General features: G+C 38.6%; 1 protein-coding gene across 2 annotated transcripts; it reads left to right on the top strand.

The window, feature by feature from the left end:
* The first annotated feature begins 146 nt into the window (after positions 1-146).
* On the top strand, positions 147-6,161 carry luc7l3 (LUC7-like 3 pre-mRNA splicing factor). Of its 2 annotated transcripts, XM_014020909.1 has the most exons (11): positions 161-397; positions 1,016-1,082; positions 1,160-1,199; positions 1,279-1,423; positions 1,530-1,604; positions 1,968-2,072; positions 2,342-2,503; positions 2,666-3,018; positions 3,453-3,661; positions 3,813-4,027; positions 5,519-6,161. In XM_014020909.1, the coding sequence occupies exons 1-10, from the start codon at positions 299-301 to the stop codon at positions 3,992-3,994; spliced, it is 1,437 nt and encodes a 478-aa protein (XP_013876363.1). In that variant the 5' UTR covers positions 161-298; the 3' UTR covers positions 3,995-4,027; positions 5,519-6,161. The 2 variants fall into 2 exon arrangements, with proteins under 2 accessions (XP_013876362.1, XP_013876363.1); XM_014020908.1 differs by having other exon boundaries at positions 147-397; positions 3,813-6,161.
* Positions 6,162-12,387: the final 6,226 nt, after the last annotated feature.

Genomic DNA, 12,387 nt, shown 5'->3' with positions numbered 1-12,387 from the left:
TATATATACACACACACTTTTGGAAATTAGAAAATTGTTAAACATTTAACACCAACCATAGACCACTGAGAATGTTTCATAATAATGTATCCCTCCCACAGAACAGGAAGAAAAAGAAGAAGTATCCCTCCGCGCATCGGCACTAGTGCTTCCGGTTCATCTCATTGTGGTCTGCTGAGCGGGCGTTGTACAGCGTCTGCCATTTTGGTTAGAATTACTTAGCGCAGCGTCTACTGTTGAGTGATTTGTCTGGTTATATAGCAGTTCACTGAATTAGCATACACTCTTTCAAGAGAATATGCTTTCTGCTGCCCAGTTGCTCGATGAGTTAATGGGCCGAGACAGAAACTTGGCCCCTGACGAGAAGCGGTCCAACGTTCGATGGGACGACGAGAGCGTAAGTTAGCATTAGAGCTATCATTAGCAGTGTTGTTGATATGTTGAGCCAATATGATGTTTGTGCAATCTAATATCAGTCTCCAATGGATGCAGCAGTCAGCTAACTAATTTATCTAGGTACGCGTCACTTTTAATCGGTGGAGAAATGAGTGCGTACAGCGGATGTTTAGAGGACGACACATGCGTGCTAGCGGAAATAACACCCATTTGCTAACAGCTAGCTAGTTCAGTAGAACTCAGTGTAACGATTACTTATGACTGGCTAATATGTGATTAGCATTAGAACTGTTACAATATAAAGTCTTCACGATTTCTTGTGTTTGGGTATTCGTCAGTCCCTGGTACATAATTTACGATAAATTATAGTTTTACAACCGTTTTAAACAAAACTAAGTTGATGAATTTGTTATGAACTCATTCACTTCTTATAAAATAGTATAAAAGTCAAGCATCCCTTCAGATAAAAAAGACTTTGAAAGTAGTGATACTACGGCAAAGCTCTGATAAGTCATACATTGCTTTTTTCACTCATTTTACAGAGTTATTCTTTCTTAAACGCTTGATAAATCAACTATAAAACTAGAATTTAATACAAACTATATTTTATTTCTTTTAGGTCTGTCGATATTATCTGTGTGGCTTCTGTCCAGCTGAGCTGTTCACCAACACGCGTTCTGATTTAGGTAAGTTGATTACTAATTTATACTCTGTAAACAGCTGGTTTAACTTTAAAATAACTGAGTTTTTTATTGTTTTTCAGGTCCTTGTGAAAAAATTCATGATGAAAATTTGAGAAAAACGTAAGAACAGTTTGAGATTATAAGAATAACTTGATTTGCTTCATGTTTTCCACCTAACAAAACGTCTCTTTTATATCAGGTATGAGAAGAGCTCTCGGTTTATGAAAGAGGGCTATGAGAGAGACTTCCTGCGGTATCTGCAGTCCCTCCTAGCTGAAGTGGAGCGGCGGATTCGTAGAGGGCATGCTCGGCTTGCACTTTCCCAGGCTCAGCAGAGCTCAGGGGTTTGTGATGTTATTTTGATGAAAATGTTATACATGTATGGCACCATAAACTCAAAAGAGAGAGAAAAAAACACTGATTCAGTTTGAAATATGTTTTTTTTTCCAGGGTCCTGGTCCATCAGGAAAGAATGAAGAGAAGGCCAATGTTTTAACAGAGAAGATTGAAGACSTGGTTGTTCAGGTTTGTTCCTGCTACATTTATAATTTAATATCGACACAGTTTGAAGACATAGAAAAGGGCTACAGTGTTAATAAACATTACCATAAGTCTTTTATTCCAGCCAACTTTACCCCCTCAAAAGACATTTTTAAAAATGCTCATACTTCTAAAGGCATTCAAACAAGTAAATATTTCCAGTTTAAATGTATTTGCATGTAATGTAATACAGTTTGCAGTAATTAAAAAAACGCTGACCTTATTTATTTAGTAATTTTAAACAGTTGTCTAAGCAGGCTAACATATTGCACAGCTGTATTTTGAAATAATCTAGGATTTCAGTTTGTTTTGTTACAAAACTAACCTGCTGCACTTGCTTTTGCACAGATTGAGGAGCTGGGGTCAGAGGGTCGCGTGGAGGAGGCTCAGGGGATGATGAAGCTGGTGGAACAGCTCAAAGAAGAGAGGGAAATGCTCAGCTCCACGCCCTCAGTGAGTAGTCCAACATCTTTCAGCCTGCAGACACTGTTCAGGATTGGAGGTGTTACTTCTGTAATGCTCCTTACAAACACAAGTTATTCTATCAAAACAATTCAATATAACTTAAAATAATAAGATGACTGGTAGAAAATGTTTGTAACCAAAGTCAGTATCTTTATTTTTAGTTAGTAGAAAATTGTTTAATTTGGGAAAACTGTTAAGTATATAATTTATTTAGTTGTTGTTGGTGTGAGATTAACGCAATATTGTGTTTTCTTCAGACCATTGAAAGCTTTGCAGCTCAGGAGAAACAGATGGAGGTGTGTGAAGTCTGTGGGGCCTTCCTCATTGTGGGTGACGCGCAGTCCAGAGTGGATGACCACCTAATGGGCAAGCAGCACATGGGCTATGCCAAGATAAAATCTACTGTACAGGAGCTGAACGTAAGATCACAAGTTTATCATTTGTTTATGAATTGTGTAATCTTCGTTTGTAGAGGTGATCAACAAAAACAGATATGTGTGATTGTTTTTACATGAGATAATTCATCTGAACTGTTTGAAGTCTGCTGTTTTTTCTTAATAAGAAATATAATTTTTTTTTAGGAAAAACTGCGGCGCCGCTCTGAGGACCCGCAGGGTGAAAACCCAGCCCTCAAACGGGACAGAGAGGAGCGCGAGCGTGAGAGGGAGGAAAGGGAGAAAAAGCGCAAAGAGGAGGAGGAAGAGAAAGAGAAGGAACGAGAAAAGGAGAGAGAACGCGAGAGGGAGAAGGAGCGGGAGCGTGAGAGGGAGCGCGACAGAGAGCGGGAGCGAGATCGTGAGAGGGACAGGAGGGTGCGACGAAGCCACTCCAACAGCCGTCACTCCAGCCGAACATCAGAGAAGAAACGGAGCAGGTCCCGCGATCGCCGCAGGTCCAGGAGCAGAGACAGGGACAGGGAACGCAAGCGCAGCAGGTGTGTTGGACTGTCTCCCTTTTTCTCCCTTACCCCACAATTTTACTGGCTGTCTTCTGCTTTTGACAAAAGGATACAATCATCTTGAAATGTAATTTTATGTAATTTTTATGGAACTTTAATATTACTAAACCAAAGTACAGCAGCCTATCAGTTAACATTCAGAAAGCTGTGAATCCCTTAGTGTTCTAAAAAGTTTCACTTGACTTTGTTAATTTGATAACAGGAAATGCTAAATGTATGCAAATAGTTCTGCTGTAAGGAAAAATTGTTGGTAGAAATTTAGTCATACACCTCAAAACATAAAAGTTGTACTAAGTCCCATATTTGCATTACATTTGTGCATCACCACAATGACCCTGCAGATTGTTGAAGAAAAGACAGAACTAATACTCAATTTTTAACATTACAATAATTTGTTCTCCTCTATCCAGGAGCCGAGAYAGGGACAGGGAGAGGAGGCGCAGTCGAGAGCGCTCCGACAGAAAACGCCGCTCCCGTAGTCGGGACAGAAAGAGGTCCCGCAGCGCCGAGCGCAAGTCCCACCGCCACCGCAGTCGTAGCCGCAGCAAGGACAGAGAACGAGACAGGGACAGAGACCGGGGAAAGGAGAAAGATAAAGAGCGGTCGTCAAAAGACAAAGGTAGGAAGGAATTTTTTTATGTTCTTTTGAATCTACATGTAGAATTCAACCTATTTGATCATTTTGTCCAGTATTTCCTTTTTTGTATCAGAACAGTTTTCTGCATCTGAATGATCAATCTAATAGAAATATGTGTTTGATGTTTCGTCAGACCGTAGGGGAACAGAGGAGAAGAGCAGTTCTAAGAAAGACAAGCACACAGAAAGTGATGCAGCTGCCATTAAGGCTTCATCAGATCCAGAACCGATGCAGACTGAGGCAGCTGCCTCCACCCCTCTGCTTAACGGCCAGCAAGAGCTCCTCCAATCTGAAGGTGACACTCAGTCCAATTAAAACTGATCTGATAGGACCTCAGATCAGGCTCAGGTAAGTGCGTCCTCCTCTTCACTTCCCTTGGCTCTCAACCCACCCTCTCGCCCTCCCCTCCTCCAAACCCCTCCTTCCTCCCTTTACCTTCCCACCCCTCCCGTCCCAGCCTTTCCACCCTGTTTATGTTCAGTTCAATGACTCTGATTTTTGTCTTATGTACTCTATGCAAATATCTTTATCCTGTTTTTGATTAGTGCATCGTAAGTATGCACTGAAGATGAAGGACTAGGCCCGATGAATGAGAAGAAGGTAGCAAACATGCACACAAAGCCAAGAGGGAAAGGCCAGTGTAGCCCTGAGCAAACATGCCCAGAGGTACCCCTCGTTTTGTATCGGTTTTTTGACCCTTACAGATGTGTATTTCACTTTGTGGACAAAATGGCAGAAGAGAAGGCAAAGTATTAGATCCAAACAAAAAGCAGCTGTGTTTACCTGTTTTTGATTAATTCATTTATTTTCTTGTTTTGTAACAGGAAAATGTAACAAGTTTGGCACACGCCTTTCAGAGAGGCAGTTCAGTCATTGTGTGTTTATATGTTTATGATATTTACATATATATGATGTTATGCAAAATTCTCTACCTTATGTGTTAATACATGAACACATTTAGCCTAGCCTTCAGTTTAAGGTGTGTTTGAAAAACAAGCACTTTATTTTTGCCATAATTCTAACTCAAATGCCATGGATTTATTCTCCAGCTTAATGTGCCTGATAATGCCATGCACTGTGTGTTTGGGGGGTGGGTGAGGGTTTATAGCACCACGGGGCCCAAGGACACTAACTAACTGGAGGGTAGGGTTTATCGAATGAATTGCAGCTGACTTCCATACCTCACACAGCGTTGGTGTTGTGAGCGAGACCACATGAGAAAAAGGGCAAATTAAAAATCTTGGATACTCTGACTGTCAAACTGTGCAGGTACTCACCCCAGGTACTCCTTTCTCTACCCACATCCATTTCTGAATGCTGTTGACTGCCAGGAAAAAAAAGCATTTATGTACTTTTTTAGATCATGCATTTGAAAGCTTGTGTGTATTCTTTGTCATCTTTGCTTTTATATTTTGTAAGGAGGAGGAGAGTTATTTAATGGAATTATCAGAGACAACCTATTTGATATACCTTTTGCCATCAGCTACAATTGTCACTGACATGCATATGATAGCCTTATTTGACTGTTTAAGTCACATTTCTTTAGTTGGGTGTTTCTGTGGATTTAGGGGCTTTCTTTCACATGGCAAAGGGAATATCATATTTTTGTCACAAATTCAGAACATAAGATCTTATGGAATTTAGATTGCTAATTTTTTTTAAGAATTTGTTTTTGAGTTATGAGTTTATTGGATAATTGGCAATTGTTCTGGAAGAGTTAAACTTTCCTCCATGATTAAATTGAGCGATATGTTTGGCTAGTAAATATTACAGTTGTGTAGCAGTAGTTGTTGTGGGAYCTTTGCTAACATTGCACATTGTGGCCGTTTTGCTCAACAGGGGAAGCTGGGATATCTTGTGGAGGAAGAAGTGGAAGCGCACGCCCGTCTTTACCCTGAACCTGACACATCGCTGCTTAAAAACAAGGTGAACCACAAATATGTTGTGGCTTATTTAACGAATGAACCTAAAATACACTTGTTAATGAGTGGAGAAATATTTGTTGTTGTTTATTTACCCATCAGTTTTATTGGCTGGATGAGGATAGTTGTGGTTCATCGAATTTTCATCAGATTTATTAATCTAGATGGCAGCCAGATATCACTTAGAAAGCAGTTTTTAATGGGTTTTTGTTTTATTTTGAAAAATTTTACACATCCTCTGTGTTTCTTGACATTTAATACAAATATAAAAATAGTACTTGTGAATTGTATTCCTTTTGTCAGGTTGCATTTGTCTTCCTGACACCCCCCCCCCCCTTTTTTTTTTAAACAAAGTCGGTTTAAAACGTATGTACAATGTAAGACCCTTGACAGGAAGTGTCTCTTTCTCCTCCACTTTAAAGCCCACGTTGAATGCGCTTGTTCCATATCTGTAAAATATTGATTACTTTTGATCAAAAGATTTTGAACGCCTAGGGTTTGTTTCAGTTTGCCTTGCTTTTAATGTCCATGTTTTGTTGAATAAATTGTTTAATTTCATTGTTTTTCTGGTCTTATTGTGTCTTGTGGGGAAACAAATCAAAACCTTTTACTCATGGTGAAAATGGGGCTGGTTTTTGGTTTTCTAAATCATCTTAGATATAGTATAGGGTTGTTCCTGTTTCATGGAGCAGCTTTGGCATGTTAAAAAAATCACTGATAGTGCTTTAACATGGATACTGTCCTTTTTACATGGGTTTGACTCAACCCTACAGAGATTGACCTGGTACATGTTCCAAGTCTTTCCAGTGGGTGGTCTCACTCACTCGTCGCTCTGATCTTAGCAAGCCAAGTCGAGCTGAAGGTTTAACGGCAGCAGCTTGTAACCCATAGACTGGCCATTGTGAGAAGTCAATCAGTATCTCCTTTATAATAATCAAACCCACTTTTTTAAAACCTCACAACAGCAGCATTCATTTTAAAAACATGTAATACAGCTATTAAAATGGTTCCACTGGAGTTGCAGACTTTTCAGACTGATCTAGACCAAATGGACTCAAACTGTCTGAGGAAAAAGATGGTCACAACTCAGCCTGGTGTTTTTAGAAACTGGCATGGAATGATGAGTGTTTTATGACTTTACGTACTTGGTAGACCTTGTCGGGGCTGTACTGTGATGACTTACCTACAATGAGGCAACACTATGGAATACTACTGAGACAATATATAATTTAAATGACAAATTTGGGCAAACCAAATTGCACTGGACTAAGTAGAAACCACATTAGTCAAAGTAACAGATGGCTCAAGTTACTACTTTTCTATGTACGGTAGTACAAGCCCCATAAATGATCAAAAAGATGTTCAAGGCCAATAAAATCATTCAGCTCAACATTGTGTTCCTCAGACTTACAAAGCCTTTTGTGTAGATGGTAAAATATATATATAAAAAAAGATCAATGCCATCATTTAATAGTTTTTCACGAAGGAACATGGTCAAACCAAAACTTTGACCAATGCATGACATTACAGAAAAATTAGTCTTTGGCCAAGACTTAGTTTACATCTTAAGGATAAAGAACACTGAGGACAGTAATGTTGATATTTTGGACAGCACATGATTTCTGAATGGAGTAACAATAAATAATGGCAATTATTCTCATCTTCGGGAAAAAAAATACAATGCACAACCTGATCTCCTGCTGGGCATACCAGATTTCACATGGACTTTTCCAGACCAGGTGCCTGTGAAGAAAGTTTCAGAAGCTTATAGTTCCTGGTATCGTGGACTGCAAAGTCATCATGCAAGTAATGTTTTTTACTCCCTCATGGGAATTTAAAACAAAATGGACCAAATCATGAAAAGTATCAATCAGCCTGTAGCAAGCCACATAAACACAGCATGAATGTTTTTATAATGCAAGATCTATCCATTACTTTTTTTGTTTTACCTGCTAGTTCCTGGGTYATGGAAAGCTGGTGTTTCTCACCAGCAGTCACTGGTTGAGAATCTGCATACAGATCCATTACAGAGCCATGTAGAGGCAAGTAAGATGGACAGTTCATGCTCTCATAAGGACAATTTATCAAGCTGTGGGGGTAGACTTGAGAGATTGGGTGTAAAATTGTAGGTATTTTTGTTTCAATTTATCAACCATTATGTATTTAACCAGAAATCATCCCAGATCTCATTTTTAATATCTGAGAATTGAATGCTGCCTGAATATACAAGGTTTTGGACTCAAAAACATTTAATAATAAAGAACCACTTGATCTAAACAACGTCCAGTTTTGACGCTTTCAAGAAAGGTGCACCATAACATGAGCCCCCCCCCGATTGAAATGGTTCTAGTTTTGCTCATCTTTTGCTTGACAACATTCTTCTCACTGTGATGATAAAGTAAGGGTAGGGTTGTAAAAAAATGCATATCCTTAGTTTTTATTTCACCTAACTATGTTTGAATGTGCAGATTAACAAGTCTACAAGGTTTTTGAGTTTTTGGCTCTGTTTTCTGATTTACAGAGGTACAGGTGGACTTCAAATGGTTTTTTGTGTCTTGGAGTGTTGCTGAAAGTGATGTAAAATGCAGGCTTTAAAGCAGTGTATAATGCCAACTTTAGGTTCTCAATGCTTTCATGTGGCATTAAGTTTTTTTGTGTCATAATTTGAAGTATTTGAATCATGTTCTGAGCCATCTGTAGTCAGAGTCTTTCACACTGTCCAACAGCAGGGGTCACTCTGTGCCTACTTTTTGAACAAAGGGGCTTCAGTCATCTGCAAAATGTGTGAGGCAGTGGCATCACAGCAGTGCACAAATAACACTTGTGTATTGGTGCATGTTCACACTGGAGCTGGAAGGAATCTTGAGAATAACAACTCCTTTTAAACAGTGTCACACTCACGCAACATTAACATCCTGCTCTGCAACTCACAGCCTGCACATGTCATTAGCGAAGCAGTTTTTCCCCTCCAGGATAGGAGATGCAGTTAGAAAGAGAAGGGAAGAAATGAGGAGACGGTGAGCTGCAAAGGCAGGAGAGAGGAGAATATGTGACAGTAGAGGAAACTAAGGAGAGAGATTGTGGGAAGAGAGCTGTATGTGTTGCTAAAAATGCCACGGTGAAGAATAGAAATAGAGGCTGATCCGCATTCTCTGTCTTTACTGTATTTTACAGCAGCATTCAAWCCCAAGTAAAGGTCAAAATTAAAGGCAGCCAAAAGATTATGCAGTAGACAAGGCAWTTCATCACCGCTGCTGCACGCTGTCAAATTAACAAGTGAAATTTTGACTCTTGCTCACAGCTTATGTCAGCTGTCACTCATGTTCTGATGAGAGAATCATTTCCAGCTCATTTAAGCTAATGTACACTGCTTTAAAGCTGTTTGACCTGTAATTTCTCCCCTTTATAAATCATATTGAATATTTATTTTTGCATAAGCTCCAATTAAAACTAATAGTTCAGATCTTTAGATGTAGGTTTTTGTGAAAAAGTTATGAACAATTAATGTCTGAACTGTTATAGACAGTTTTTTGAACAACCTCAGTTTGGAGAAATGAAGATGAATTCATGTCTGTGAAACTGATCGAGGGTTTGCCACTTTAAGCATTTACAGTGTAGCAAAGTTAGAAATATCCAGTAGGTTTGTATTGTTTCGTGCTGGAAGCCCAGTTTTTTTTGCTGCTAGGAGTCAAGTTGGGCTTTCAGTGGTTTTATTTCCACAATAAATTTGTAAATGTGGCTCCTGGCTTAAGGTTTGCACTTCTGACCGTCCTTACTGTTCCCTCAGCAGATGGCTCCACCACAGGAATGGGCTCAGAATCGACAAGTTTACAGCCCAGCAACTTCCTTTTTGTCTTTCTTACTGACCATATCCCCCCTGCTTTTTTGTTTCCCTTTTTTTTCTTCCTTGTATGCTGCAGTGCTTGCAGTTTTGGCTCTACATTAGCCACCCAGTCCAGGAGGAAGCCAGTGAGGAGTATTCAGTCCTCCCACCTGAGTATTTTAAAGCTTTTGTGAGGCATAGAGTGAGCAGAAACTCATCCTGTGTGCTTGTCATCTGAAAGCTCGAAAGGATATGGTTGGATGGAATGAATGACGATAAAAACAGGAGGAAAAAAAATGTTTCCTGAGGCTGATACGGTATTATTTTTTAAGCAGGATCATCATAAATTGCGAAAGTCACCCAATCCCAACAAGCATTTTGATCTATTACATATGAATGTTGGAAAAATCTGATGGAGAAAACACAACTGGTAGGGTGTAAAAAAAGTAATATAAAAGCTTTTAGTTCTGTTCATGAGTAAATTGCTGGATGTGCTGTGGGAATGAAATCTGTTTCACCTCATAAAGAGCACATTCACAGACACATATTTGAGATATGGATCAATACTCAATCATTTCCCCAGAGTAACCTTGTCTCTATGGTGACGAGTCAAGCTGACCTTGCTTAATTTGTAATATAAAAGCCAATGGTGTTGAAAGGAGCGCAGAATATGTACCTGGTGGAGGAAAAGCAATTCTGCACTTGGAGTTATCGGACCTCCCTCTGTGCTTCACAACACTGAAAAGTAGAGACGTTTGGGAAAAGGGCTGCAGCACTCTAAATGACAGTTATTATAAGGCAAGTAAAATAGTAAAGTTAGTATAGTTTCATTTAATAAGCTTCTTTTATGCAGCTGTAAAATCACTGAAATGTTTCAATTTAATCAAAATTTACTGGTCCCCATTTAGGAAAAACTCATGGACATTTTTAAATGTCTTGTCACATTTTATTCGCAGGTATTTCTACTTGAAAATACTTAAAATATGCCATCTTAACAAATTATTTATTGTTGGAGATGCTTGGTGGTGTATTAATTATCCATTTTCACTGGGGTCTTTCTAGAAGGAGTGTTTACCCTGTGTATGCGTGGGTTTTTATCTGGATACTCTGATTTCTTCTTGAAGCCTAAAAATGTATGTTTTGTCAATTGGTGATTTATGCTGTTCCCTGCTTCTCCTGTTGACTGCTGGGATAAAACTAAAAAAGTAGTGATACATAATGCTACGCTGCTTAAAACAACATAGAAAAAAGTTAGCAGGGTGAACATAAACAACAATATATATATATATATATATATATATATAAAGATTTATTGTACTCAATGCTATTGTATATTTTTTCATTTCTTTGGATTCATTTATACAAAATTATTAAAGGGATCCCTGATTAGTTGTAACATTAGACTTTATTTGATAAACATATATTTTAACTGTAAAATAAAGACTAAAAATACTGTAGGCTGTTTAGTTTTTATGAATTTTAAACTAAAAGTTTAAAAATATATTACACAGACAGAGCCATTTTATTTACACACAAAGCATTCTGGGTAAATGATGACATGGATAGGTCATTAGTGTGAGGCTGCTAGCGAGCTATATCCACCCTGAAGGTTAATCTTAGACAAAATCTGACAATCTTTTAAATGAAACCAGAGAGCGTTGACAGAGAGGAGAAGGTAGAAATGACTCAGCCTGTAACTGAAAATATGGATGGAGGACAACAGAGCTGCTTCATGGAAGAAGAACCTCAGCTTAGCCTGTTAGCTTCAGCGTTAGCCCCAATGCTATCACCATATACATGGATTAGCTCAGCGCTACACATTCTCCTCTCGTCACTGAGGTCCTCCATCCACATGACAGAGAGGGGAACACAAAAATGACTCAGCCTGCAACTGAAAATATGGATGGAGGACCTCAGTTTAGCTTGTTTGTCGCGCTAGCACCAAGCTAATACATATAAGGCAATATAGCGTGAGGGCTAGTGCAAAGGCTAACAGGCTAAGCTGAGGTTCTTCTTCCATGAAGCAGCTCTGTTGTCCTCCATCTATATTTTCAGTTACAGGCTGAGTCATTTCTACCTTCTCCTCTCTGTCAACGCTCTCTGGTTTCATTTAAGAGCTGATTGTCAGATATTTTCCAAGATTAACCTTCAGGGTGGATATAGCTCGCTAGCAGCCTCACACCGAGGACCTATCCACGTCATCATTTACCCAGAATGCTTTGTGTGTAAATAAAATGGCTCTGTTCGTGTTAAAATATATTTTTAAAAATTAACAATACTAAACAGCCTACATTTTTTACAGTCATTATTTTACAGTTAAAATATATGTTTATCAAATAAAGTCTAATGTTACAACTAATTGGGGATCCCTTTAAAAAAAATTAATTTGCATTCCTTGCATATTGTCTACTGTCTTGAATGCTAAAGTTTGAAATAAAGAGTTTGAGTTTTTCAGACTACTCTCAGCTACTACGGTACTATCCAAATCTCAGCCCCATATCTGTATAAATGAGGTATAGCTGTCTTTGTGTTTACTACTTAGCTGTGGTAGCCATATTCATGTAGATTCACTCCAGAAATAAAATAGGTGTAGATGTGCAGATCATAGAATATTTTGCTAACAAACTAAACTACACACAGACAGTCACATGAGGATTGTAAACTTTAAACTWAAAAAAAAAAGATGTATTGTGAAATATACTTTTAGTTTACGGCTTGACAAATTTGTTTGTTTTTTAGGAACACGTTATGTCAGTAATTACGGTAATTATGTTTCCCATGGAATTTTAATCAGTTGCACTGTAAGCTTGCTTKTTTCATACAAATACAGTCTCCTGTTGGGTCTCTGCTGCTGCATTCTTTGAAGAAAAATGCTGATGGTGCAAAATCTTCCAACCCATCCTTCTTGTTCACGGCGCACAATTCTTTCCTATGAATTATGTATTYGATTACTAAGCTTTTCA

Source organism: Austrofundulus limnaeus, unplaced genomic scaffold (assembly GCF_001266775.1).
Source record: "Austrofundulus limnaeus strain Quisiro unplaced genomic scaffold, Austrofundulus_limnaeus-1.0 Scaffold271, whole genome shotgun sequence".
NCBI lineage: Eukaryota > Metazoa > Chordata > Actinopteri > Cyprinodontiformes > Rivulidae > Austrofundulus > Austrofundulus limnaeus.
This window is presented reverse-complemented; position numbering and strand designations above follow the sequence as displayed.